This window comes from Microcebus murinus, chromosome 16 (assembly GCF_040939455.1).
Source record: "Microcebus murinus isolate Inina chromosome 16, M.murinus_Inina_mat1.0, whole genome shotgun sequence".
Taxonomy (NCBI): Eukaryota; Metazoa; Chordata; class Mammalia; order Primates; family Cheirogaleidae; genus Microcebus; species Microcebus murinus.
Window position 1 is genome coordinate 64,161,386 of NC_134119.1, and position 26,941 is coordinate 64,188,326.

Sequence of the window (26,941 nt, forward strand, 5' to 3'; positions counted from 1 at the left end):
ACAGAAGCATATTTTCTTTTTTTGTTTGTTTGAGACAGAGTCTCACTCTGTCACCCGAGCGAGAGTGCAGTGGCATCACCACAGCTCACTGCGACCTCCCCAACTCCTGGGCTCAAGTGATCTTCCTGCCTCAGCCTCTAGAGCAGCTGGGACTACAGGTTTGTGCCACTATGTCCAGCTGATTTTTCTCTTTTTTCTAGAGACAAGGTCTTGCTATGTCGCTCGGACTGCAGGCATATTTTCCTGATGTGGTCCACTTTTAGATGAGGAAACTGAGGCTCCACAAGATTAAGTAACTGCCTAGAAGTCACAAAGGTGAGGAGCAGGCGACAGAACTTGCACCGAGGCCTCAGTTTGAAGCAAAGCAGGACAAGGAATTGAGCCAGATGGGAACTTAGAGCCTGACCAGCCCTGCCCTACCCTCTCTTCTTAGAAGGGGAAATCGAGGCCCCAAGAACAAGAGAGCTGCCCTCGGCCCACACACTCCAAGCTGGGACTTCATTTCCCTCTCGGGATCTTCAGCAGGTAAGCTCTTGGCCCCTCCTCACCAGAAGGAGTTGAGGGAGAAGCAGCAGCAGGAGGGAGATCTGAAGAGGCCCAAGGGTGACCTGCATGAGGGAAAGTGGTTAGACACCAAGCAGAACTTCCGGACCTTCTCTGGGAAGTCTCTGAGAGTCATCCAGGGGCTGCCCCTGCCGGTGAAGGGCCCTCCAAAGCTCAAGGGCCAGAGACGGAGACTCTAGCCCTCTTCAGTTGCGGGTGCAAGGAGCAAGGGGGAAAAGAGGGGGTGGCCATCCTGGTTCCGCATCCTCCATTCCCGACACTGGAGGGAGGCTGCTGTGGGAGCTGGGACTTTCCTGAGCGGCAGAAGGTTCTGGGAAATAGAGACAGCTGCAGGGCGGGGCTGACTCCCGGCCTCCCTTCCCTTCCCTCCCCCTGGTCCCTTCTGGCTTCCCAGGCATGCCTCTCGTCCCCCCCTTCCCCACGGAGGCCCTCTTCACACCGCTCCTCCTCCCTCAGACCATGGCCTCCACCCGCCGACCCTCTCCAGATCTCCTCTTCACTCGGACTCGCTTTTCCCCAACTCTCTCCTCCTCACTGTGTCCCTCTCAGACTTCCTCTGATGCTCTAGCCTCCCCTCAGACCCTCACCTCCTCTGTCAGACCCTGCCCACCTCCCCAACTCCTCTCCCCTCAGACCCTCACCTCCTCTGTCAAACCCTGCCCACCTCCCCAACTCCTCTCCCCTCAGACCCTCACCTCCTCTGTCACACCCTGCCCACCTCCCCAAGTCCTCTCCCCTCAGACCCTCACCTCCTCTGTCACACCCTGCCCACCTCCCCAAGTCCTCTCCCCTCAGACCCTCACCTCCTCTGTCACACCCTGCCCACCTCCCCAACTCCTCTCCCCTCAGACCCTCACCTCCTCTGTCAAACCCTGCCTACCTCCCCAACTCCTCTCCCCTCAGACCCTCACCTCCTCTGTCACACCCTGCCCACCTCCCCAAGTCCTCTCCCCTCAGACCCTCACCTCCTCTGTCACACCCTGCCCACCTCCCCAACTCCTCTCCCCTCAGACCCTCACCTCCTCTGTCACACCCTGCCCACCTCCCCAAGTCCTCTCCCCTCAGACCCTCACCTCCTCTGTCAGACCCTGCCCACCTCCCCAACTCCTCTCCCCTCAGACCCTCACCTCCTCTGTCAGACCTTGCCCACCCCCCATTCCTCTTTCCTCAGACCTTCACCTTCTCTGTCAGACCCTGCCTGCCCCCCAATTCCTCTCTCCTCAGACCTTCACCTTCTCTGTCACACCCTGCCTGCCCCCCATTCCTCTCTCCTCAGACCCTCACGTTCTCAGTCACACCCTGCCTGCCCCCCCATTCCTCTCTTCTCACACCCTCACCTTCTCTGTCAGACCCTGCCTGCCCCCCAATTCCTGTCTCCTCAGACCCTCACCTTCTCTGTCAGACCCTGCCTGCCCCCCAATTCTTCTCTCCTCAGACCCTCCCCTCCTGTCAGATCCTGCCTGCCCCCCCAATTCCTGTCTCCTCAAACCCTCACCTTCTCTGTCAGACCCTCACCTTCTCTGTCAGATCCTGCCTGCCCCCCCAATTCCTGTCTCCTCAGACCCTCACTTTCTCTGTCAGACCCTGCCTGCCCCCCCAATTCCTCTCTCCTCAGACCCTCACCTCCTCTGTCAGACCCTGCCTGCCCCCCCAATTCCTGTCTCCTCAGACCCTCACCTTCTCTGTCAGACCCTGCCTGGCTCCCCAATTCTCTCTCCTCACACCCTCACCTTCTCTGTCAGACCCTACCCACCACCCAATTCCTGTCTCCTCAGACCCTCCCCTCCTATCAGACCCTACCCAGCCCCCAATTCCTGTCTCCTCAGACCCTCACGTTCTCTGTCACACCCTGCCTGCCCCCCATTCCTCTCTCCTCAGACCCTCACCTTCTCTGTCAGACCCTGCCTGCCTCCACAATTCCTCTCTCCTCACACCCTCACCTTCTCTGTCAGACCCTGCCTGCCCTCCAATTGTTCTCTCCTCAGACCCTCCCCTCCTGTCAGATCCTGCCTGCCCCCCCAATTCCTCTCTCCTCAGACCTTCCCCTCCTATCAGACCCTACCTAGCCCCCAATTCCTGTCTCCTCAGACCCTCACCTTCTCTGTCAGACCCTGCCTGCCCCCCAATTCCTCTCTCCTCAGACCCTCACCTTCTCTGTCAGACCCTGCCTGCCCCCCCAATTCCTGTCTCCTCAGACCCTCACCTTCTCTGTCAGACCCTGCCTGCCCCCCAATTCCTCTCTCGTTAGACCCTCCCTTCCTGTCAGACCCTGTCCACTCCCCCGATGCCTCTCTCCCGCCTTAAACAATCTGCTTCTCTCTCAGACCTGTCTTTCTTCCACAGATTCTTCTCCCTGAGGCCCTTTTAGCCTCACTGGTCCTCAGAGCACCCTCAGCCCCTCTCTCCCACCCTGCCAAGGGTGGGAGGGTCAAGCTGGGCCAAGGGCATCTGCTGGCCTCTCCAGTCCTGCAGGTTGGAAGCCATTGCACCACCTGAAGAGGGTGACAGGGAGTGGAAGGAACTTGGGTGTCCTCCCAACCCTACCTCTTAGGGTCGCCACCCTAAGCCCGGCCCCCTGAGCCTCAGCTTCCCTTTCTGTACAATGGAGTACAGGAGCTTGCTGCAGCCCCCACAACACTGGCAGGGAGGGGTTGGCATCGTCCCCATTTTCCAGAAAAACAAACTGAGTCTCAAGACAGGGGACGGCTTGTCTGGGGTCCCACAGGGAGCAAGGGGTGGAGGTGAGATTTGAACCCAGGTCTGTGCCCCAGATGTTCCACCATGTCAGGGCGCTAAGGGGAAGAGATCCGGGGAGAGAGACGGAAAAGAGAGAAGAGGGAAGGGGTGAGGCCTCTGCCCACAGCCGTTCCTCACATCCTGGGTTAACGATCCACCCAGGTGGGGCCCGAGTCCGGCCAAAGTCCCTTCCCGGGGACTGGGACCCCACACCCACGTTTAGGGTCCCAGAGAGGCGCTGCGGAGGGCATGGGGACAGAGGGCGGGGTCGGAGACCGTGAGAGGCAGCTAGGGACGGAGTCGCAAAGACAGAGGGAGAGCCAGAGAATCCGGGAGGCTCCCCGCGCCCCTGAGCAGGTCCGGGTGCAGCCCCCTCGCCTCTGCCCCCCGTGTTCCCAAAGTCTCCTCCTCCGCCGCCGCCTCTGCCTAGGTGACCCGGACTCAACCCCGCCGGCGCCCCGCCCCCAGGGAAATCCGGGAAAGCCCCGCGCCTCCGGGGCCCCTCCCAGGGGCGGGGCCAGGGAGGGCGGGGCGTTGGGCAGGCCCCGCCCCAGCCAGTCTGAGTCATGCCCCCAACCCGCCCGGCCTGTTCCCCACCGCCAGCCCCCCCCGCAGTGGGAGGGCAGAGGGGGGAGAAGGGGAGGGGCGCTGCTCCCCACATCCTGGCGCCCGGCCTCGGCCGCTGTGACTCCGGCCTCCTGGAGTGTCTGTGTCTCCCGCCGCCCCTGTCTCTCCTTCCCTTTGTCTCCCAAGATCTCTGTGCCTGTCTCCATGTCTCTTTCCCTCTGAGCATCTAGGATTCCCCGCCCTGTGCCCCGCGGGCCCCGGCTGCGTGCAGCGACCCCGCGGGGAGACGCACGCTTTGGGGGTTGGGGGGCCCTCGCTCCCCAGCCCCCACCCCAGCCAGGGTGAGACCCTCAGCTGGCGAGGCACGTGGAGGAGGCAGAGGGCTAGGTCCTGGGCGCCTGCCGGGTGCTGGTCCCCGCCCGCGTGCGTCTATTTACTCCTACGAGGGAGGAAACGGCTCGGAGAGGGGAAGTGCCCGGCCAAGGTCACCCAGCGAGGAAGTGGGAGTCGGGATTCGAACCCTTGCCCTAGCGACTCCGAGGCCCCACGAGAGGCAGCGCGGCAGGCGGCAACCGAGAGACAGAGAGATGGCGAGAGACACGGAGACAGCAGAGAGATAAACAGGGACAGAACAGAGACAGGCCCGCGGAGACAGACGCGGGGGAAACGCGCGTTCAGACCGGAGAGTCGGACCGAGTTACAGGGTCTCCGAGACACACAGATCCGGAGACGCACAGACAGAAAATAAAAGACTGAGAGCACCGGCCTCGGCGGGGGACCCCAACCCCGCCCCTCCCCCGTCCCCCTCCCCCTCCCCCCCCCCGTCCCCGTCCCTCCCCCGGCGGGAGGCCGGAGGGGCGGGCGGGGCGGGCGGGGCGCGGGGCGGGCCGCACCGCCGGGCTGCCGAGCGGCGGCGGGTCCAGGAAACCCCTGGGGCGGAGGGTGGCCCCGGGGAGGCCGGGGGCGGGGAGGCGGGCGCCGGCACCGCCCCGGCCGACAAAAGTCCCTTCAGTTCAGCCGGCAGCAGGGGAAGTCCCGGCGCCCGGCGAAACCACCCTCCCGTGCAGCCGCGCCGAGCCGCTCCGGCCGCCGTCCCCGGCGGCCCCATGCCCCGATGCCCCGCGGGGGCCATGGACGAGGGGCCCGTGGACCTGCGCACCCGGCCCAAGGCCGCCGGGCCCCCCGGTGCCGCGCTGCCGCTCCGCAAGCGCCCGCTGCGCGCGCCGTCCCCGGAGCCCGCCGCCCCCCGCAGCGCCGTGGGCCCCGTCGTCCCCCCGGACCCTCTGCGCGGCGGCTGCGAGGCGCTGGTGGTCCCCGGGCCCCCCCACGGCCTGGCCCGGCCAGAAGCGCTTTACTACCCGGGTGAGTGGCCCCAAAGGTCAGGGCGGGGGTGGGGGCCACACAGAGCATAGGGTCGCCAGAGCCAGGGGACAGCTCGGGACAAAAATTGGTGGGGTTCCCGGGAGCTGGGGACGGGAATAGAACCCGAGGTCCCAGGGAGCTGGAGGTCATGGGACCCTGGGGGGCAGGGTCGGGCTTCTTTGCAGCTTGCAATTCCGTGTCCCTAGGGTGCCAGGCTCTGACCCCTGATTCCCGGACACCCCATGTCTGTACCACTGGGCACTGTCCCCTGGTTCCACGTTATCTGTGCCACTGGTGTCCAGATAGGTGGAATCCAAAGGAGTGAGGGGAACGGAGACTGGGGTTCTAAAGAGACAGATAGTAGGGTCTCTGGGATGGCACGATCTCACAAACGAAGATATCTGGAGGCATGAGGAATTAGGAGAACAGAGTTGGGGTTCTCAGCACCCCAATATGTGGTATCACAAGGATCTAGGACACAAACCAGAGCTCCAGGGACCCAGATACCAGGGGTCCTGAGGAGCTAGGGGCACAGAGACCTGGGGTTCTAGGTACCCTGTTACCTGGGGTCACAAGGTCAGGTGGCCCTGAGGGGCTTGGGGACTGAGGATTCTAGGGATAGGGTAGGGCTAGGTAATTCCAGGACTCAGGGATTTGGAGCCTGGATGAGCGCTCCAGGGCTCTCTGGACCAAAGGCCTCAGGGCCCCAAGGCCTGGTACTGCAGATTCAGGGCCTAGAAATGTAGTTCTGGAACACGGAGCTAAGTAAGGATCATCGGACCATGGAGAGGGACACCCACTATTCTCCCCATCCCATCTTCATCCCTGATCTCAGGGAAGGAGCATCCCCTACCACAGCTGTGGCCACCTCCCTGTCCCCAGTGGACCCCCAGAGCTACAGAGAGCCCCTCTCTAGTGCCCCAGATCTTTACCTAATTTCTGTGCCTTCACCCGTCCGCACAGCAGTTGGAGAGCCTCAAGCTGTGCATCAGGAGGCCTGCCACGGCCTCCCGGCTTTTCCTATTCCCTGAGTGAGAGCCCAGGCCTCAGTTTTCCCCATCTGCGTGATGGGTGCATATGGATTTGCCTGCTGCCATGGCCCCTTCCAACAGTTTGATCTGAACAGGTTTCTGGCACCACCCGCCCTGGCCCTCCCCTCTGCCCAAACCCACTGTCCATTCACTCACAGCCCACAGCCAGTTCATCCATCCCTTACCACCCTCAGCCGCAAATTCACTCCTCAGACGGGCCCTGGGGCCCCCCTGCCAGGCAATGAAGGGGTTCTGTCTGCCCTTAAGGGATGTACTGCTTGGTAGGAGATAGGGTCAGACATATAAAAAGATAAGTGACAATGAGGGTGACCAGGGCTGGGGGGAGAGGAAGCTTTGGAAGGAAGCTGGCCACTGCCCAAGGAAGGCCCAGAGGTAGGGAGCGGGTTGCAGTTCTGTGGGCTTGGGCTCACCTGTGTCCCTTCTCTGTCCCCTGTTGTCCAGGAGCTTTACTCCCCCTATACCCCACTCCAACCATGGGCTCCCCGTTTCCTCTGCTGAACCTGCCTACACCCCTGTACCCCATGATGTACTCCATGGAACACCCCCTGTCAGCGGACATCGCCATGGCCACCCATGCAGATGAGGACGGAGACACGTGAGTGACAATCCCCTATTACTGGGCGGTGGGGTGGGGTGAGGAGGTCAGCCCTCCACAACATGGGAGCGCTCAGCTCAGGGGGACCCAAGTTAGAATCCTGTCTTCACTGTCAGCTATGTGACCTTGAGCAAGGCCCTTCCCCTCTCTGAGCCTCAGTTTCCTCCTCTGAAAAATGGGCGCCCTGAGAGCACTTACCTCCAAGGACTATTTTTGGAGCAGCAGCCTTCAACATTTTTATCACAATTCAAAAATAAGAAATACATTGCATTGATTGATTTACTATATATAGGAATTATACCTGCAAGGCTCCTAGCACTGGGCCTCGTATAAGTGTTCATTTATATTATTATTACTTTTTATCTCAAACCCGGCACATACACACACGCGCACGCGCACATAATCTTGAATTAAAAAAAAATTACACAAAATGAGGCCAGGTGCAGTGGCTCATGCCTGTAACTCTAGCACGCTGGAGGCTGAGGCAGGAGGATCGCCTGAGCTCAGGAGTTTGAGACCAGCCCAAGCAAGAGTGAGACCCCTACTCTACTAAAAATAGGAAAATTAGCCAGGTGTCTCGTGGTAGACTCCTGTAGTCCCAGCTACTGGGGAGGCTGAGGCAGGAGGATCGCTTGAGCCCAGGAGTTTGAGGTCGCAATGAGCTATTATGATGCCACTGCACTCTAGCTGGGGTAACAGAGTGAGACTGTCTCAAAAAAAAGGAAACCAACCCCCCATCCTTACCACCCCTTTCATAAAAAAAAAAATTACACAAAATGAAACAATACCCTAACTTATGGGATCTACTTTGATATTTTCTATTCTAGTCTGCTTCATTGTTTCATGGTCTAGCACACAATTAATTTGACCACCCTGTAAATTGATTTTAAAACCCCCATGGGCACTCTGGGAGGCCGAGGTGGGAGGATCGCTTGAGCTCAGAAGTTCGAGACTAGCCTGAGCAAGAGTGAGACCCCCAGTCCTTAAAACAAACAAACAAACAAAACAAAACAAAACAAAAACACCACAGTGTATCACCTGCAGTTTGAAGACCATGTTCTTGAGGTTTCTGAGAATTTCTGCACAGCAGGGTGTAGCCCTGTGCCTAATAGCACAGAGTAAGCACTCAGTACAATTGATCATTGTCATTATTATTACTCTATCCACCTGGGTTTGAATCTCAGCTAGCCACTTTCTCTTCCCTCTGTGCCTCAGTTTCCCTGGCTGTAAAAACAGGAACCACAAGTGTGTGAGGGCGAGGGTCTTCTATGGGGAAGAAATGAGATGATTTATGTAAAGCGCTTCTGTGGGAATTGGTCTGGGGACTGGAAACCACAGGTAGACACGAACAGGCCCATTTCTGCAGAGAAGGGGGGGTGGGGGCCTCCACCAGTGGCCACAGAGTGACTTCAGGTCCCCGAGCCTTAGTTCCCTGTTTGGAAACCGGGTCTCATAATAGCACGGATCGCAATTAGGATTCAGTGCAATGGTGTACACACAAGGCAGAGTGCACAGAACAGGGCCGGGCAAACAGTCAGTGCTCAGTGCGTGGGAACGGGCGGTGTTCGAAGACAGCTCCGGAGTGGTTTTGGCCATCGGTGGGAGCCCGAGCAGGAGAAAGTGCCCGAGATATTTAAAGGGCTAATGAAACCTAGTTCCCCTTGCCTGTGGGTGCGACCGGGCTCATCTGCGAAGCAGGTTGAATGAGCATCTGCCCCCGGGGTGAGCCGTCTGGGCCTGGGAACGCAGGACGCCTCCAGGCCCACCGGCCTCCAGGCCAGGCCCTCACCCAGCCGCCCTCCTCCGCTCCCCCAACGCAAACACTTCTGCCTCAGCTGCCCGTCGGGGGAAATCCCTTCCCGCAGAGCTTGACCGCAGCCCAGCTGCTCTGCCTCCCCCACGTCAGCACCCGTCACTCACTCCAGCCTCCCCCCTCGCGGCGCTCCCTCCAACCTTAACCCCTTCCGCTGGGGCCGACGGCTTTACCGGAACGGGCAGCCGGCCCAGCCCCAGCCTGCGCCGCCCGCCCGCCCGCTCCGCTCCGCGCCGGCGGGGAGGGCAGGGGGGAGGACAGCGGGGGCGCTAAGCCCGGGTCCCCAGAGAAACGAAGCTTGGGAGGCTAAGACTTGCAGCTCCTCACACGCCAGCGAGCGAGAGTCTCAGGACCCCCAGAGGTTGGGGACTGGGGCGCTGAACATCTCGGTCTCCAAGACACGGGGCGGGGGACGTGCTCACGTTCTGGGTCTCAGAGGGCAGAGGCTGGGGGGCTCTATTCCATGAGCCCCGAGGGGGTAAGGAACAGTTTGGGGACCTGGTGCTCAGAGGGACTTTAGGGGCAGGACCAGCTACATAATCTGCAGGGCCCCTTGTTCGAAAATTAATGTCAAGGCTGCAGAAGGAAGAGAACATTCCATGGAGCACGGGCCCTGTGCAGCTGCAGTCACCCACGCGCCGCTGAAGCTGGCCGTGCCCTCGGGTCCCGGAAGTCCGCGACGCCAAAGGGACCAGGATGGGGGCACTGCATTCGGAGTCTCCAAGGGGGCCAGGAAGGGGGAGGCAACTTGGGAAACTAGAGCTCAGAGGAACTGGGGAAGTCATTATTCCTACTGAGGAGTTGGGGTACTGTATTTCTGGCTCCCGGGAGATCTTGGGGTGGATGCCCGGATATAGGGCACAGGGAGCCAGCTGGAGTCTGAGCCCTGAGGGGTGGGGTTCCATGGGGGACCCCCAGGCCGGAGGACTCGGGATACTGCCCTCCCAGGGGAGACAAGTCTCCTTGGGAGGGGCTGCCCCTCCCCCGCCCCATTCGAGGTTGGAGATCGGGGTGCCCAGGGTAGATCCCCGGCGGGACAGGCTTCCCTCCCCCGGGAGCAGGAAGCGGAGCCCCGCCCAGCAGACCTGTTACTGGAAGTCCGAGGGCTGGGCCGCCCCTCCCGTCCCCACTTCCTCCAGCCCCGCCCCACCCCCTGCGGCCCGCGCGTTTATGGGAACTCGGGCCTGGACGGTTTCTCTGAAATCGTTCGCTCCCTCTGCCCTCGCTTAACCCCGCCCGCCCCGAGAGGGACCCAGGTTGGGCGTCCTGGGAGATGGCGGAGAAAGTGGGGAGCCCTTCCCAGGGACCCTGGCCCGCGGCCGGCTCCAATCCCCCCAACATTTTCTTTTTAAATGTGGCTTTCACTGATTAGGATTCAGAATGAGGGGTTCGCGGGTGTAATCTCGTCCTGGCGTGTGGGCGCTGTTGAGGGCGCTGTACTTGACAGGGGAGGAAACTGAGGCTCCGAAAAGCCTCCTGACTTTGCCCTAGCACGCAGCTAGGGAGGGCTAACCAGTTTGCAACCCTGACCCCAAGGACTTCTGCACTTCCAACAGAGTCACCTGGGAAGTTAGTGAAAACTGGAATCTGGACGCACAGTCACAGCTGGGGGAGCCACTGTTTGGTGGCCTTAGCAAGGCCTGCTCAGTAAGAGGCAGGTCATGGGTGACAAAGTAGTTGCTCTAGTACAAGGACTTTTTAAAAAGGTCATGCTGCCTGTGTACATGCAGTCAACCTCGTACCTTCAGCTCTGTCCCCACCCCGTGCAAACACTCGCTTGCTTGCAGAGACGCACACGCACGTGCTCTAAATAAAGGGCTAATCCAGCTTGGGGTCCCTGCGAAGTGAGCAGGAAGTTCACTGGGGAGTGGTTTGGGATCAACACCTGTGTGTGGGGCGAAGCAGGTCTGGGCAGAGGGAGAGGTTGAGTTCTCAGCTGCATGGTCTCAGCAGGGCCTCAGCCATTCCATAGGGCATGTTGAGGCTGGGGTGGCCTTTAGGGTTGGGACTGGGAGGCCAGGCCTGCTAAGCTGGCATGGACAAGTCACCGGATGCCGCTGGATGGCAGCTGCCTCCCATGCCCAGGGGGTGTGACCTTAGGCAAGCAGCTCTCTTCAGCGGAGGGTAATTCCCAGGTTGTCTAAAAGCTGACGCCCTTCCCTGAAGCCCTGGGAATGAGTCCTTCAGTCTGCAGCCCAGCGTCCAGAACAATGACCCCATCCCACTTTGTCCCCACCTCCCTTGTACTCAGAGCTTTTGCTCCACATAGACAGTCAGCCCTTCCTTCAGTCTCTTGGGCTTGGAGGCGGAACCTGATATACAGTCACAACTGGCAGAGACTTTGTGGCATGTAGTTCATCCCCACTCATTTCACAGATGAGAAAACCGTGGCCCGGGGAGGGGTGGAATGTGGCTGCCAGCTTCAAGGATGGCCGGGTGGTCACTGAGGGGTTCAGCACATGTTCGAGGAGCATCTGCTTCCCATCGGGCACCGTCCTGGGCACGAGGCAGTCAACCGAGCAAGCCACACACCTGCCCGGCTGGCTCTGTGTGGGGGAGATTCAGACAGGAAACAAGTAAACTGCAGTGCGTCAGGCGAGGATGTGGAGGAAAATAAAGCAGGGGAGGGAGAGAGAGCAGCTGCCAAAGCACCTTAGCAGTGGCCTGGAGGAGGGGGACAGAGCTCTGCAGATGTCTGGGGAACACTATCCCAGGCAGCGGGGACAGCGGCCCTGGGAGGTGAGCGTGCTTGGTATGTTTGAGGAACGGAGCAAGGAGGCCCGTGTGGGAGGACAGTGCAAGGAGATGAGGCCGAAGGGGGTTGAAGAGGGAAAGACACGATCACATAGATCCTTGTGTCCCACGGGGAAGACGGGGCATGGTGTGACTTCTGACTCAGGTTCTAAAAGGGTCCCTCTGGCTGCTGTGTGCGGGACAGACAGGGCAGAGGTGGAAGCAGGGAGGCTTCCCGGAAGGGAAGGTACGAGTCCAAGAGGGAGCCAAGGGTGGCTGAACCACGGCGGAGGGGCTGGGGGTGGGGAGAAGGGGTTGGATTCTGGAGACACTTCCAAAGTGGCCAACGCATATTGGAGTTAGCACTGCCAACAGCATGAGGTGAGAGGTGACCAGCCCCTAATGCCTGTGATTCATGCCCACCCCCAGGCCCCTCCATATTGCTGTGGTGCAGGGTAACCTGCCAGCTGTGCATCAGCTTGTCAACCTCTTCCAGCATGGGGGCCGGGACCTGGACATCTACAACAACCTCCGCCAGGTGAGGCTGGGGGCCTGGACTCCTGGGTTTGAGGGAGGAGGTGCCCCCGGTTTCCCTTCCTGGGTAAGACGGCAGCTGGGAGTTAGGACTCAGAAGACCTGAGGGAAGCAGGGCTGGGAGGCAGGGCAGGAAACAGGTCCCTCACAGTCACTGTCCCCCCAGACACCGCTCCACCTGGCTGTGATCACCACGTTGCCGTCGGTGGTCCGGCTGCTGGTGATGGCTGGTGCCAGTCCCATGGCGCTGGACCGCCATGGCCAGACGGCCGCCCACCTGGCCTGCGAGCACCGCAGCCCGACCTGCCTGCGGGCCCTGCTGGACAGCGCGACCCCGGGCACGGTGGACCTGGAGGCCCGCAATTACGACGGTGAGCACCTGCCTGGGGGGGGGCGCTGTCCAGCTGGGCCTGGAGTCCGTCTGGGGCTGCGAAGCCCCAGGCCCAGGGGTGACTGAGCCTCCCCCTCCCTCAGGGCTCACCGCCCTGCACTTGGCCGTGAACACGGAGTGCCAAGAAACAGTGCTGCTCCTGCTGGAGCGCGGCGCGGACGTGGACGCGGTGGTGAGCGAGCGGCGGAGTCGGGAGGGGCGGGGCCTTTGGCTAAGGGGCGGGGCGAGGGCGGGGTCTCTGCGAGGGGCGGGGCTGGCGCGGGAGTGGCGGGTCGTGCACCGGGCGCCCAACCCGAGAGCCGCTGGACCCGCCGATGGGATGCCGCCGGTTTGGCCTGGGCGAGACTCAGAGGCCTTCCCTTCCCGCCGCAGGACATTAAGAGCGGCCGCTCCCCGCTCATCCACGCGGTGGAGAACAACAGCCTCGGCATGGTGCAGCTGCTGCTGCAGGTGGGTAGCCCGCCTCGGCCTCGCCCGCCGCTCTGACCCGACCCGGCCACCGCCCGCCACTGGCGCCCACCCCGTCCCAGGCTGGCTCCGGCTCTGGCCCCGCGGCCCGCTCCGGCCTTTCCTTCGCGGCCTCGGGCTCTCACTGAGACCTCGCTCCCCTCCCTGGCTGCGCCCTGGTCCTGGGCAGTCTCCTGTGCCTCCCAGTGGCCTGGGTCCTACGCTGCGGTGGCCTTGCTGACCCCGCCTGCCCGCTTGGCGCTGTCCCCGCGCCGTCCTTCCGCCCGCTCCATCCGCCGGGCCTGCCCAGACCCCGACCCTGCCCTTCTCGGACGCCGCGCCCTCGCGCCGGGCCGTGTCCGCGCTGGCGGATTCGGGGGACAGCCCAGGGACCCCGCTGTGGCCCTGGGTGGTAGCCCCCACCCGCGGCCCAGCCCCCGCCTCTCCCCGCCGCCCTTGCCCCGCCGCGACCGGGCCGGGCGCCGCTGACCCGACTCCCGCCCGCAGCACGGCGCCAACGTGAACGCGCAGATGTACTCGGGCAGCTCCGCGCTGCACTCGGCGTCGGGCCGCGGGCTGCTCCCGCTCGTGCGCACGCTGGTCCGCAGCGGCGCCGACAGCGGCCTCAAGAACTGCCACAACGACACGCCGCTCATGGTGGCGCGCAGCCGCCGGGTGAGTGCGCCCGGGCCGGGCGGGCCGGGAGGGCCGTGACACGCGCGTGCCACCCGTGTATCGGCGGGCCTGTGTGCCGCAAAGTGCAGCCCTCCGCTGGGCGCTGACAGATGATCCCATGGGCAAGGAGGGATAGAGAGACGGAGGGCTGTGAGGCAGCAGTGGCCTCGTGGTGACCATCTCGCCCCCCATCGTCCTACAGGTCATCGACATTCTGAGGGGGAAGGCCACTCGCCCTGCGTCCACATCCCAGCCAGACCCCTCCCCCGACCGGAGTGGCACCACCTCCCCAGAGAGCAACAGCCGCCTCAGCTCCAATGGTGAGAAACCAGCTCCCAACCTGCAGCCCCAGCCCTCCTCCCTCAGACCCAGGGGTCCAGCCCCAGCCCCTCCTCCCTCAGACCCAGGGGTCCAGCCCCAGCCCCTCCTCCCTCAGACCCAGGGGTCCAGCCCCAGCCCCTCCTCCCTCAGACCCAGGGGTCCAGCCCCAGCCCCTCCTCCCTCAGACCCAGGGGTCCAGCCCCAGCCCCTCCCCCCTCAGACCCAGGGGTCCAGCCCCAGCCCCTCCCCCCTCAGACCCAGGGGTCCAGCCCCAGCCCCTCCTCCCTCAGACCCAGGGGTCCAGCCCCAGCCCCTCCTCCCCCAGACCCAGGGGTCCAGCCCCAGCCCCTCCCCCCTCAGACCCAGGGGTCCAGCCCAGCCCCTCCCCCCTCGGACCCAGAGGTCGGGCCCCTGCCCCTCCTCCCTCAGACCCAGGGGTCGGGCCCCTGCCCCTCCTCCCCCAGACCCGGGGGTCCAGCCCCAGCCCCTCCTCCCCCAGACCCAGGGGTCCAGCCCCAGCCCCTCCCCCCTCAGACCCAGGGGTCCAGCCCAGCCCCTCCCCCCTCGGACCCAGAGGTCGGGCCCCTGCCCCTCCTCCCTCAGACCCAGGGGTCGGGCCCCTGCCCCTCCTCCCCCAGACCCGGGGGTCCAGCCCCTGCCCCTCCTCCCCCAGACCCGGGGGTCCAGCCCCAGCCCCTCCTCTCTGAGTCAAGCCTTTCACTGCCCCCCTTCTCTCTCTCCCCTCCACAGGTCTCCTTTCTGCTTCACCATCCTCTTCACCCTCCCAATCTCCCCCCAAGGATCCTCCTGGATTCCCCATGGCTCCCCCCAATTACTTCCTTCCTCCCCCATCTCCACCTGCCTTCCTGCCCTTTGCTGGGGTCCTCCGAGGCCCTGGCCGGCCTGTGCCCCCCTCCCCAGCTCCAGGAGGCAGCTGAGAGGGATGGGGGGGCAGATCTCGGACTCATGAGGAGGGGCCTCCCTGCCCTTCGGGGTCAGCCCTTCTGGAAACTGTGAAGATCTCACTCTGCCCCCCCCCACCCGCCAGTCCTCAGGACCAGGATTTGCACAGAAGCACATGCACGTACCCACAAACCCGATCTCGTCCTCTGCCCGGGACCCTTACCCCATAACTCTCAGGCACCAGTCCCCTGTCTTGAATTCGTCCCTAATCTTCCTTTCCTTGTCCTCTCTCAGAGCTGGTGGAACCAGGGAACAGTTGTTCCCTCTGTCCTCTCCCCAGATGAGCAGGGACGGGGGGAGGTGGGCTGTAGGCTGGCACTGACGACAATGTAAATTATTAGGCGTTTTGGTTGGATTTCTTTTGTAATAAACTATTTTTGTACCATATCCCCTTCCATGAGGCGGTCTGGAAGAAGTGTGTTTGTGTGTGCACACACCCGTACGTCGTATCTGGCTGATGCCAGGTGTGACAACGTGACTCTGAGGCTGACAGTCACATGTGCGTGACTCTGGGACTTGCGGCCGTGTTTGGTTATGAATGTCTCCAGCATTGTGTCGCTGCGCCATTGTGTTTTCGGAGGATGTGGTGTGTGAGGTCTTCCCAGGGAGCCCTGTCGAAATCCAAAGTGGCCCCAGGGGTGGGTGTTTCCGAGGGGTTTGGTGCCGTGTGAGTCCCTGTGGTCACCCACAGCCCACTACAGTTCTGGCCGTGTCTGGGCGTCGTGTCACATGGCGTTCGTGAGTGTTCCTAACATGCGTGATCATCACGTGATTGTTTCTGTGCGACTGCCCCCTGTGGTGGCTCTGTGGGACCCTCCTGGGAGACAATGTCTGTGTCGTGACTCTGGGGTAACATTCAGGGTTTGGATTAGCTTCCTGTTGCCACGATACATCATCACACACACACAAAAAAAATCAGTGGCTGAAAACAAGACAAATTTATTCTCTGATAGTTCTGGAGATCAAAGCCCGAAATCCGTCTCCCTGGGCTAAAGTCAAGGTGTGGGCACCCCAGGTTCCTCCCTGAGGCTGTAGGAGGAATCCATTTCCTTGCCTCTCCCAGCTGCTAGGGGCCTCCCGCATTCCCTCCGCACCTCGGTGCTCGGATCTCCCGCCTCCCTCTTAGAAGGGCCCCTGTGATGACATTGGGCCCACAGAGGTAACCCGGGATCATCTCCCCATCCCGAGGTCCTTGACTTCAACACATCTGCAGAGCCCCTTGTGCACGCAGACAACACTCACAGGCTCCAGTCCAGGGTCAGGCTGTAGACAGTAGCGCCTTTATTCACGCTACCGCCACCAAAGAAGCAACGCTATGGGAGGCGTCCGGGCAAGGGCTTTGGTGCAGGGATCTGACCTTCCATCCTAACAGGAAGCAGGATGGAAAGTGGGGAGGACAAAGAGGAGCAAGAACCCTGGAACCCTGGAGGCAGGACTGAAACCCGAGTCAGTCCCCACTCGCTCCAGCCTGGTCAAAGCCATGTCCTGCCAGAAAGGCTGGCGACCTCGGTCCCGTTCTGTGGTCTTCATGGGTGATCATGTGTTTGTGTTCTTCGCAGTGATGGCGAGTGTTATTTCTTTATTCTGTGGAGGCCTCCCTCCCTGGGTCTTCCTACGAATTGGTGATTGTGAACATTTACGCACCATGAGTCCGTGAAGTGTTTGTAAGGCGGGGCCATCGGCCTCAACACCTTTCTGGTGACACTGTTGGGGTCCGTGGATGGCTTTGTGTGTGTGTGTGTGTGTGTGTGTGCGCGCGCGTGTGCACACTTCTGGATGAGCTCTCACTCGATGACTGTATGTGCCTGTCCCTCCTGACTGGGGGACCATGCCTCTTTGTGTTTACAACCACGAGTCACTGTTTTTGACCCCGAATCTGGACTCTGCTGTCCCTGAAGCTGCCAAACGTGGAGGGGATATCACTTTCCTGTTGCAGCCATAACAAATTGCCACAAACTAAGTGACTTAAAACAATCGAAATGTGTCCTCCCAGAGTGCTGGAGGCCAGAATCAAGGTGTCACCAGGGCCACGCTCCTCAAGAACTCCAAGAAAGGATCCTTTCTTGCCTCTTCCTGCTTCCGGTGGCTCCAGGTGTCCCTTGACTTGTAGCTGCATCTGCCCGATCTCTGCCCTTGTGACCGCGCGGCCTTCTCCCCTCTGCATGTCCATGTCTCCCTCTCTTCTGTCTCTTATAGCGACACTTGTCATTGGATTTATTTTATTTATTTATTTTGAGACAGAGTCTCGCTCTGTTGCCCAGTCTAGAGTGAGTGCCGTGGTGTCAGCCTAGCTCGCAGCAACCTCAAACTCCTGGGCTCAAGCAATCCTCCTGGCTCAGCCTCCCGAGTAGCTGGGACTACAGGCATGCGCCACCATGCCCGGCTAATTTTTTCTATATATTTTAGTTGGCCAATTAATTTCTTTCTATTTATAGTAGAGACGGGGTCTTGCTCTTGCTCAGGCTGGTTTCGAACTCTTGACCTCGAGCAATCCACCCGCCTCGGCCTCCCAGAGTGCTAGGATTACAGGCGTGAGCCACAGCGCCCGGCCTTGTCATTGGATTTAGAGCCCAACGAGATCATCTGGGAGGATCTCATCTCAAGATCCTTAGCTTACTAGCATCTGCAAAGACCTTTTTTCAAATAAAGTCACATTTCCAAGTTCTGGGGCTTAGAGCATGGACACTTATTTTGGGGGAGAGAGACACCATGCAGCCTGCTGCAGAGGGCGACTTGGTCTCTTCAAGCGGCCTCCTGGGAGAACATCCCACGTGATAATCCTGCCTTGGTCCGACGTCACTGGGAACAACCGTGTCTCCAGCAGACACTGAGCTCTGGCCTCGCTCACCCCTGCCCTCCCTGCAGCGGCCAGCTCACTGCCTGACATGGAGCAGACCCTTGAGAAGTGGTGGCACCGTGAGTGAGCCCTCGCCCACACCGCCTTGTATCATGGTAGCTGTCATTCTTTGTGGCTGAGTCTGGTCCCCTGTCACACAGTTCGACCGATTTGAGGACGTGAACAGACACACAGATATTAGCAGCCGTTTATTGTCCACGATGGCCCCATATTCCAGATGAGAAAACTGAGGCTCAGAGAGAGAGAGAGCAAGAGTCGCCTGTCCAAACCCAGATCTGCCACCTCTAAAGGCCACGTTCATAATCTATAGGCTCTCTCACCTCGTGGGCAAATTGCCTGTCTAGCATTCTAGGCGTGCACGCAAAGATGTGGCCATATGCACAGGCATGTGCTAGCGGAAAGGAGACAGGACAACAGGTGTCTGTGTCATTCATAACACAGACCCTGGAGTCAGAACTGAGTTGGAGTGCTGCACTTCCAGTTTCCAGTATCCTGGCTGCGTCATATGGCCTTGTTCCAGTGACGTCATGGTCCTGAGCGCCACTTTCCTCATCTGTAAAAATGAGGGGACAATAACAGTGTCCACCATTGCTCTGAGGATTAAACAGGAATGAATTATGTGCACTGCTTATTACAGACCATGGTGCTCAGTAGAACTTACTGGGAATTGCTGTTGTTATCATCTCAAAATTGATTTTGAGGGCAAAGAAAACAAAGTAGAAATGATGGCACCCATTCTTTGTCCTGATGGAAAAAATGGGACAATGAGATCCTAGCCTACATATGTGTATTAACTAGATTTTTTCATTCCACTGATGACCACTGAGGACATCAGAGACCCAGGCTCCTTCCACCTTGTTGCTCTGCTGTTCTTACCTCACACTTCCATCATGTGGTCCGAAAAGGCTGCTCCAGCTCCCACCATCACATCCACATTCCAATCATTGGGAAGAAGAAGAAAAGAGTCAAGTGTGTGCACATACCCTTCCCAGAAGGCATACGCATCATATCCTATTGGCTAGAATTTAGTCACATGGCCGCACCTATCACAAGGGATGCTGGGAAGTGTAGTTTTATCTGGGCACCATGTATCTAGCTAAAATTCAGAGGCTCCTTTACAAGAGGAAGAGTCGAGGATGGTTGCTGAGGAGCACCAGGTATATCTATGACAACCAGGGCTCTGCCACCAAATGACTACGTGACCCTGTATGAAGTGACTTCACCACTCTGAGCCTCAGTAAAATGTAAATAACCTCCCAGCATTCAGGGTTGATGAGTTGGTGAAGATTTAATGAGAGGGTGTCAGCCACTTAGCACAGAACGCGGCCCATCACCAGCCTGGGGTGTGTGTTGGGAGTCTTCTCAACAGTCCAGTCTGCGGGTCTAGGCTGTGGTCGCTGTTTTTCTTTGTGTGTGAGAAAATTGTCCCCAGGTTCAAGAGTTGAACCCAGTGCTGACCTTGGTAAGTTACTTCTCTAAAACGAAGGATCCGTCTTGTCCACACGTGGAAATCCCCCTCAGCATACCAGACCTTGGGACCGGGCACGTGTCCTTCCACACTCTTCCCCCTTTCTCTGGGGACAGGCAGGCTCCAGGGAGAGGCAGGGGGTCCTACATGGGATCGCCAGTCCCCCCGGCCCTCAAAGAATAAAGCACTCGCCCCTCAGCCACCAAGACACATCGTGGGTGACAGCCCTAGCTTTCTAGTCCTAGCGTGGCAGCTCTAGCACCAGAAAGCATACCATCGATGATTTCTTGGGGGCCCCGGCCCCCTGTTGCAAAGTTTCACTTGTTCTCACCACCCCAGGTAAACCCAGAGAGTCAGAGAACATCTCTTCCAGATGCATGTGCAACATCTGCCAAATCTTAAGTGTTGGTGACTTTCCAAAGAGCAAGAGTGTGAGAGCTAAACAGAACCTCGGCTCTGTAGGTATGTTTGCAGACCACCCTTGTGTAGGCCAAACCTCCATTTCACAGAAAGGGAAACTGAGACCCAGGGAGGGAAGAGACTGATTTGGTGAGTTTATAAGTCCGGGATTCCATAATCCACCATAACCAACTGATTAAGTGCATCAGCATTAATGGGTCAACCAATATCAGGTGCCTCTCAGTATAATGCACCAAGAAGGACCCAGCATCGCTTCTATAATATCCTTGCTACTAGAATCTAATCGCAAGGTGATCAGACAGACAGACAGACTCAAATCGAGGGGACATCTTACAAAAGAACTGGGCTGTAACCTTCAAAACTGTCAATTTCATAAAGCTCAAAGAAAAGCTGAGGGCTGGCCCGGTGGCTCACGCCTGTAATCCTAGCACTCTGGGAGGCTGAGGTGGGAGGATCGCTTGAGCTCAAGAGTTGAGACCAGCCTGAGCAAGGGGGTGACGCGTCTCTACAAAAGAAAAAAAATTTTAAGAAAAAAAAAAGATTTCAAAATAAAATCATGGTTTAAAAGCCTATGGTTTTAAGGTTCTGTGTTTTCAAGAATCTCTAAGTCTGTGCATGCATCTGCGGTCAGAGTTTGGGGAGATCTGGAGGTGAACACACTGCTTCGGACACAGACTTGAGGGTGTGACCAGGGCCTTACAATGCGGTTAAGGTCTAGGGGTGGGGCCAGGGTCTTGGGGGTGTGGTCACACTTGGGGGCGTGGCCGAGAAAACCCATTCCCAAGGGACGGGGCAAACCTGTGCTCAGAGCGCCCTCTTGTGGCCACTATCAGGTCTCTACTTTTTATTTAACAGCTTCATTGAGGTATAAAACGCACATACCATACAATTTACCTATTTGTACCATAAAATTTACTAATTCAGCGGCTTCAGTATATTCACAGAATTGTGCAATCATCACCAAAATGTGTGACATTTTGATGCATGTATACAATGTGTAATGATCAAATCAGGGTAATTAGGATATTCATGATCTCCAACATTTGTCTTTTGTGTTGGAAACATTACAAATGTTCTCTTCGAGCTATTTTGAAATATACAATAAATAATTGTTAACTATAATTTCCCTGCTGTGCTATGAAATACTAGAACTTATTTCTTTCATCTAACTGTATTTTTGTACCCGTTAACCAACTTCTTTTTCCCCTCTCCCCCCCTTCCCTTCCCAATGTCTTTATAGATTAGCCAATTCAGGACATTTATATAAATGGAATCACACAACATACCAGGCTTTGTAACTAGCTTCTTTCACTCTGCATAATGTCTTCAAGGTCCATCCGTGCTGTAGCATGTATCAGTACTTCATTCCTTTTGTTTTGAGACAGAGTCTCACTGTGTTACCCGAGCAGCAACCTCAAACTCCTGGGCTCAAGCAATCCTTCTGCCTCAGCCTCCCAGAGTGCTAGGATCCCAGGTGTGAGCCACCGCACCCAGCCTCATTTTCTTTTCTTTGTTTTTCTTTTTGAGACAGAGTCTTGCTCTCTTGCTTGGGTTAGAGTGCCATGGCGTCAGCCTAGCTCACAGCAACCTCAAACTCTTGGGCTCAAGCGATTCTTCTGCCTCGGCCTCCCAAGTAGCAGCTGGGACTACAAGCATGTGCCACCATGCCCGGCTAATTTTTTTCTATATATGTTTGGTTGGCCAATTAATTTCTTTCTATTTTTAGTAGAGATAGGGTCTCGCTCTTGCTCAGGCTGGTTTTGAACTCCTGACCTTGAGCAATCCTTCGGTCTCAGTCTCCCAAAGTGTTGGGATTATCAGCGTGAGCCACCACACTGGGCATAAGTCTATGTTTAACATTTTGAGGAGATGCCAGACTATTTTCCAAAGCAGCTGCACTATTTTACATTCCCACTAGCAGTGTGTGAGAATTTCAATTTCTCCATATCCTTGCCAACATTTGTTATTGTCTATCTTTTTTATGTTAGCCATTCTAGTGGCTGTGAAGTAGTATTTCATTGCAGCTTTGATTTTCATTTTCTTTTTTTTAAGACAGAGTCTGGCTCTGTCACCACAGGTAGAGTACAGTGGCATCATAATAGCTTACTGCAACCTCCAACTCCTGGGCTCAAGCAATCCTCCTACCTTAGCCTTCCAAGTAGCTGGGACTACAGGCATGCACTATGACACCCTGCTAATCTTTCTACCATGTACCCTGAAAATAAGACAGGGTCTTATATTTATTTTTCCTCAAGAAGACACCCTACAGTTTACTTTCAGGGGATGTGTTATTTTTTTTAAGTACGGTTTATTCATTTATTCAAATAGAGTTAAGTCGTCTTCTTCTGGAACATCATCATAACTCTCCAAACCCTGAATTTCATCCTGAATTTCTTGCGACTCTATTTCCTTTAGAACCATTGGCCCCAATCTCTCATGTCGAGCAATAGAGCTCTCATGGAGCAAATGAGAAGGGCTGCTCGTCTTCTTTACTCCACGACAAAATGCATGGGTTGTGCAGATACGCTGAGTAGCCACACCCATCACTAGGTCTTATTTTCGGGGTAGGGCTTCTATTGCACAAATGCTTAGAAATCCTGCTAGGGCTTATTTTGTGGGTAGGTCTCATTTTCAGGGAAACACGGTATATTTGGTAGAGTCAGGGTCTCACTCTTGCTTATGCTGGTCTCAAACTCCTAAGCTCAAGCAATCCTCCCACCTCAGCCTCCCAGAGTGCTAGGATCATAGGAGTGAGCCACCGTGCCCAGCCTCATTTTCTTTTCTTTTCTTTTTTCTTTTTGAGACAGAGTCTTACTCTCTTGCCTGGGTTAGAGTGCCATGGCGTCAGCCTAGCTCACAGCAACCTCAAACTCCTGGGCTCAAGCGATTCTTCTGCCTCAGCCTCCCAAGTAGCTGGGACTACAGGCATGCGCCACTACGTCCGGCTATTTTTTTCTACATATTTTTAGTTGACCAATTAATTTCTTTCTATTTTTAGTAGAGACGGTGTCTCACGCTTGCCCAGGCTGGTTTCGAACTCCTGAACTTGGGCGATCCTCCAGCCTCAGCCTCCCTCCCAGAGTGCTAGGATTACAGGCACAAGCCACCTCACCAGGCCTTCATTTTCTTAACTGATAATATTTTTAAGCATCTTTTCACATCATTCACTTCTTTCGTATGCACCATGCAACTGTACAAACTCTATTGTTGAAGTCAAAAGGCAAACATAGAGATAAGTTTCTAAATTTAACATTTTATTTGGAAAGAAAGAACTACAGTTCAGGGCACCCACGCAGACCAGGTGGTCTTCAGTATGCCCAAAGGACAAAGAGAAAGTTGGAGGTTTTATTAAAAAGAGGAATGCTACATGTGGTCCTGGGAGAAAATTCATTGATATTATTAAAGATCCGGGCAGTTGGCAGGCTGCAACTGGTGGGCAAGATTAGTCCTAGAGTTGCAGCAAGTAATCTCCATAGCTACAGATCACTGGTTTCAGGTTAGAACAGGCAGTTTTGGCAACTTGACTTGCAGAGAATTACATTTCAAGAGCAAAGTTATGTACCCTGAGTGCTTTTTCCCCTTGGCCCCTCGACTGATTTAGTTGGACATGACAAGAATGACCCAGTTCCAATGATCAACTTTCACACTACTTTGCCAGATTGGATCCAGATTTTTATTTATTTATTTTGAGACAGAGTCTCCCTTTGTTGCCTGGGCTAGAGTGAGTGCCATGGTGTGAGCCTAGCTCACAGCAACCTCGAACTCCTGGGCTCAAGTGATCCTCCTGCCTCAGCCTCCCGAGGAACTGGGACTGCAGGCACGAGCCACCGTGCCTAGCTAATTTTTTGTTTCTATTTTTAGTTGACTGGCTAATTTTTTTTTTCCTATTTTTAGTAGAGACAGGGTCTCTCTCTTGCTCAGGCTGGTCTCGAACTCCTGACCTCAAATGATCCTCCTGCCTCGGCCTCCCAGAGTGCTAGGATTACAGACGTGAGCCACCATGCCCAGCCTGATCCAGATTTTTGACTTTAGAGCATTAGTGGTATCTTTGAAGACTCAGTGTATCCTTCTTAGATCCAACCCATTTTCTTCTCTGCAGCCTGGATTTGATGCTCAGCATCACAATGCATGTGTTGTGATTATCACATATATATGTATCCCCAAATAATCTAGAGCATTGGGTTTTGCAGGTTTTCAAACTTGGTATAAATGACATTGTGCTATGCTTTTTGTTCTGCATTTGCCTTTTTTTTTTTCTCCCTCTCTCTCTCTTTCTTTCTCATTGTGTTAATAATGAGCGGTCTTAGGGCTGCTATAGCAAAGTACCACAAACTGTGACTTAAAATAGCAGCAATTTATTCTCTAGCAGTTCTGGAGGCTGGAAGCCCAAAATCAGGGTATCAATGCCTCTGTCTGAAAGTACCCTTCTTTGCTTCTTCCAGCCTCTGGTATTTCCTGGCAATCTCTGGCATTCCTTGGCTTATAGACACATCACTCCAATCTCTGTCACTATCATCACATGGTGTCCCCCCTGTGTTTGGGGGGTGGGGCGTATCTGTGGTCAAACTTCTTTCTTATGAGGACACCAGTCATATGACATTTAGGGCCCACCCCAATCCAATATGATCTCATCTCAAACCTGATTACATCTGCAAAGACCCTCTTTCCAAATATGGTCACATTCATAGGTTCCAGTGGACCAGAATTTGGTAACGGGGACACTATCCAACCCACGACACTCATCATTACATTTCTGTGACTCACACTGTGGGCATTTGTGCCCAGTTCATTCATCCTAACTTCCCCGAGGGACTCCATTGTGAACGTTTGACCACGATTGATTCATCTCTTTTCCTGGTGAGGGACACTCACCTTGTCCCCACTTTCCTCCATTTCCGACAAGACGGCAATTAATATCTCTGAAAATGTCTCTTGGAGTTTCTTAGAGCAGTATTTCTCCAACTGCTGAACAAGATCCATTAGTGGGCTGTAAAATCAATTTAGTGGGTTACAAATGCAATTTTTCCTTTAATGAAATGAAATTCACCAGAAGATGGGAGAGTGCATGGTAAGAGTCGGTGCTGTCCTGTGAAACTTTTGTTTCAAAAGTCTACACCTGAATGGATGTCCAGGTGTGGGTGAGCAAAATTGTTTACAAGCCACAGGTCTGAAGGAGGTAGCTGGCCACCGACCTGCCCTGTCCCTTTGTCCAAAGGTCTGATGGATGCTGGGAAATTGCTATCCAATGTGGTTTCTCCACTCACACTCCCACCACCTGCCCTCCAACTTGGCATAGGGAAAATTGTGAACTTTTGCCAAGCCAATGGGTTTTCATCCTGTTTTCCTGCGGTGGAGATTGAGGCCTGGAGCGGGCAGGAAGGCAAGAGCCGCAAAGATTTGGTCTCTGCTTAGTCTGAGATGTGACATCAAAGATTCCACGAGGTAAAGATTCTCTGGTTCTGGGCCGGTCGCAATGGCTCACACCTGGAATCCTAGCGCTCTGGAAGGCCGAGGTGAGTGGATGGCTCAAGGTCAGGAGTTCGAAATCAGCCTGAGCAAGAGTGAGACCCCGTCTCTACTAAAAATAAAAAGAAATTAATTGGCCAGCTAAAAATACATAGAAAAAAATTAGCCGGGCATGGTGGCGCATGCCTGTAGTCCCAGCTACTCAGGAGGCTGAGGCAGGAGGATCGATTGAGCCTAGGAGTTTGAGGTTCCTGTGAGCTGGGCTGATGCCATAGCACTCACTCTAGCCTGGGCAACAGAGTGAGTCTCTGTCTCAAAAAAAAAAAAAAAGCTTCTTGCGTTCTATGAGATGGGGCTGGGGGTATGGAGGGGCATGGGGTACACGGGGTGGGGGTGGGGTTTCAGGTCTCTTCCTAAGCCCCCTCCACTCCCACTTCAAAGGGTTTTTGAGAATTCAGTGAGCAAAGGTTTGTAAACCGAGACATACAGGGCCTGACAGAAAGCTAGTGTTCAATAAATATTAGCTATCACTGGCCAGGCGCGGTGGCTCACGCCTGTAATCCTAGCACTCTGGGAGGCCGAGGCGGGAGGATTGCTCAAAGTCAGGAGTTCGAAACCAGCCTGAGCAAGAGCGAGACCCCCATCTCCACTATAAATAGAAATAAATTAATTGGCCAACTAATATATATAGAAAAAATTAGCCGGGCATGGTGGCACATGCCTGTAGTCCCAGTTACTTGGGAGGCTGAGGCAGGAGGATCGCTTGAGCCCAGGAGTTTGAGGTTGCTGTGAGCTAGGCTGACGCCACGGCACTCACTCTAGCCTGGGCAACAAAGCGAGACTCTGTCTCAAAAAAAAATAAAAAAGAAAATCCATTTATAGTTATCTGAGCCTTGAACCTGATTGCCTTTTACATGAGCACTTTTTTGCACATTTTAAATTTATTCTGAATTTTGCAGAAATCTAGCTGTCTTATATATCAAGGGAAGACTATTGGATTCTGCCTCATGGTTGTAAAGTGTCTGACTAGTCAATTCTGCCTTCCAGAATAATTATGCCTTGGCATTTTCATTCAAAATATAGATAATATATTATGAAAAACATTCCTTTCATCACTAGCTTATAATTTGGACATTATAGCAATTCAAAACTCTGGGTAGGTAGGTTGTTAAGCCTATGCATATCATTTCAGGATGAATTAAGGAGACACCACAAGATATTTGCTATACAAAAGGGGTGTGGGCCAGGCGCGGTGGCTCACGCCTGTAATCCTAGCACTCAGGAAGGCTGAGGCGGGCGGATCACTCGAGGTCAGGAGTTTGAAACCAGCCTGAGTGATACCCCATCTCTACTAAAAAAAATAGAAAGAAATTAATTGACTAACTAAAAATATATATACAAAAAATTAGCTGGGCGTGGTGGCGCATGCCTGTAGTCCCAGCTACTCGGGAGGCTGAGGCAGGAGGATCGCTTGAGCCCAGGACTTTGAAGTTGCTGTGAGCTAGGCTGACGCCACGGCACTCACTCTAGCCTGGGCAACAAAGCGAGGCTCTGTTTCAAAAAACAAAAAATATATATCACTAATTTGCTCTGATTCAAAATTCTCTAGATATGTGTGTACTTGCGCTCAAAACTTGGCCTGAGCCTAGCACTTTGGGAGGCTGAGGCAGGAGGATCGCTTGAGCTCAGGAGTGTGAAGTTGCAGTGAGCTATGCTGACGCCACCGCACTCTAGCCGGGGCAATGAGCGAGACCCTGTCCCCTGGGGCGTGGCCAGGATGCCTCGAGGCAGAGGGACAGCCGGGCCCACAGCGCCCCCGGTGGCTGCCCAGCGCGCAGCCGGGCTGTGCTGACATTCTACACAGAGGTCCCCAACCTTTTGGGCACCAGGGACCGGATTCATGGAAGACAATTTTTCCACGGACGGCGGGGAGGTGGGGACGGGGTGGCGGTGGGGGTAGGGGCGGGGCGGGCAGGC

The 26,941-nt window shown here is 56.2% G+C and overlaps 3 protein-coding genes across 4 annotated transcripts in view; all 3 read left to right on the plus strand.

Annotated features, from left to right (window-relative positions):
* The window catches only part of BCAM (basal cell adhesion molecule (Lutheran blood group)), a 366,430-nt gene that overhangs the window by 306,742 nt on the left and 32,747 nt on the right, over nt 1-26,941 (plus strand). The gene's annotated exons all lie outside the window — the stretch shown is intronic.
* On the plus strand, nt 34-4,058 carry LOC105869612 (uncharacterized). The gene is made up of 2 exons (XM_075993167.1): nt 34-315; nt 434-4,058. The coding sequence occupies exon 2, from the start codon at nt 961-963 to the stop codon at nt 2,866-2,868; it is 1,908 nt and encodes a 635-aa protein (XP_075849282.1). The 5' UTR covers nt 34-315; nt 434-960; the 3' UTR covers nt 2,869-4,058.
* On the plus strand, nt 4,892-15,140 carry BCL3 (BCL3 transcription coactivator). The gene is made up of 9 exons (XM_012761354.3): nt 4,892-5,229; nt 6,723-6,876; nt 11,852-11,960; nt 12,123-12,327; nt 12,431-12,519; nt 12,720-12,797; nt 13,302-13,469; nt 13,672-13,789; nt 14,541-15,140. The coding sequence occupies exons 1-9, from the start codon at nt 4,974-4,976 to the stop codon at nt 14,726-14,728; spliced, it is 1,365 nt and encodes a 454-aa protein (XP_012616808.1). The 5' UTR covers nt 4,892-4,973; the 3' UTR covers nt 14,729-15,140.

What these genes read in the sequence shown, in the direction of transcription:
- BCL3 (XM_012761354.3), top strand. Translation starts at nt 4,974, where the DNA reads ATGCCCCGATGCCCCGCGGGGGCCATGGACGAGGGGCCCGTGGACCTG. An exon ending in AGAAGCGCTTTACTACCCGG is followed by an intron (nt 5,230 to 6,722) that starts GTGAGTGGCCCC and finishes CCTGTTGTCCAG; the next exon opens with GAGCTTTACTCCCCCTATAC. An exon ending in GCAGATGAGGACGGAGACAC is followed by an intron (nt 6,877 to 11,851) that starts GTGAGTGACAAT and finishes GCCCACCCCCAG; the next exon opens with GCCCCTCCATATTGCTGTGG.
- LOC105869612 (XM_075993167.1), top strand. Translation starts at nt 961, where the DNA reads ATGCCTCTCGTCCCCCCCTTCCCCACGGAGGCCCTCTTCACACCGCTC.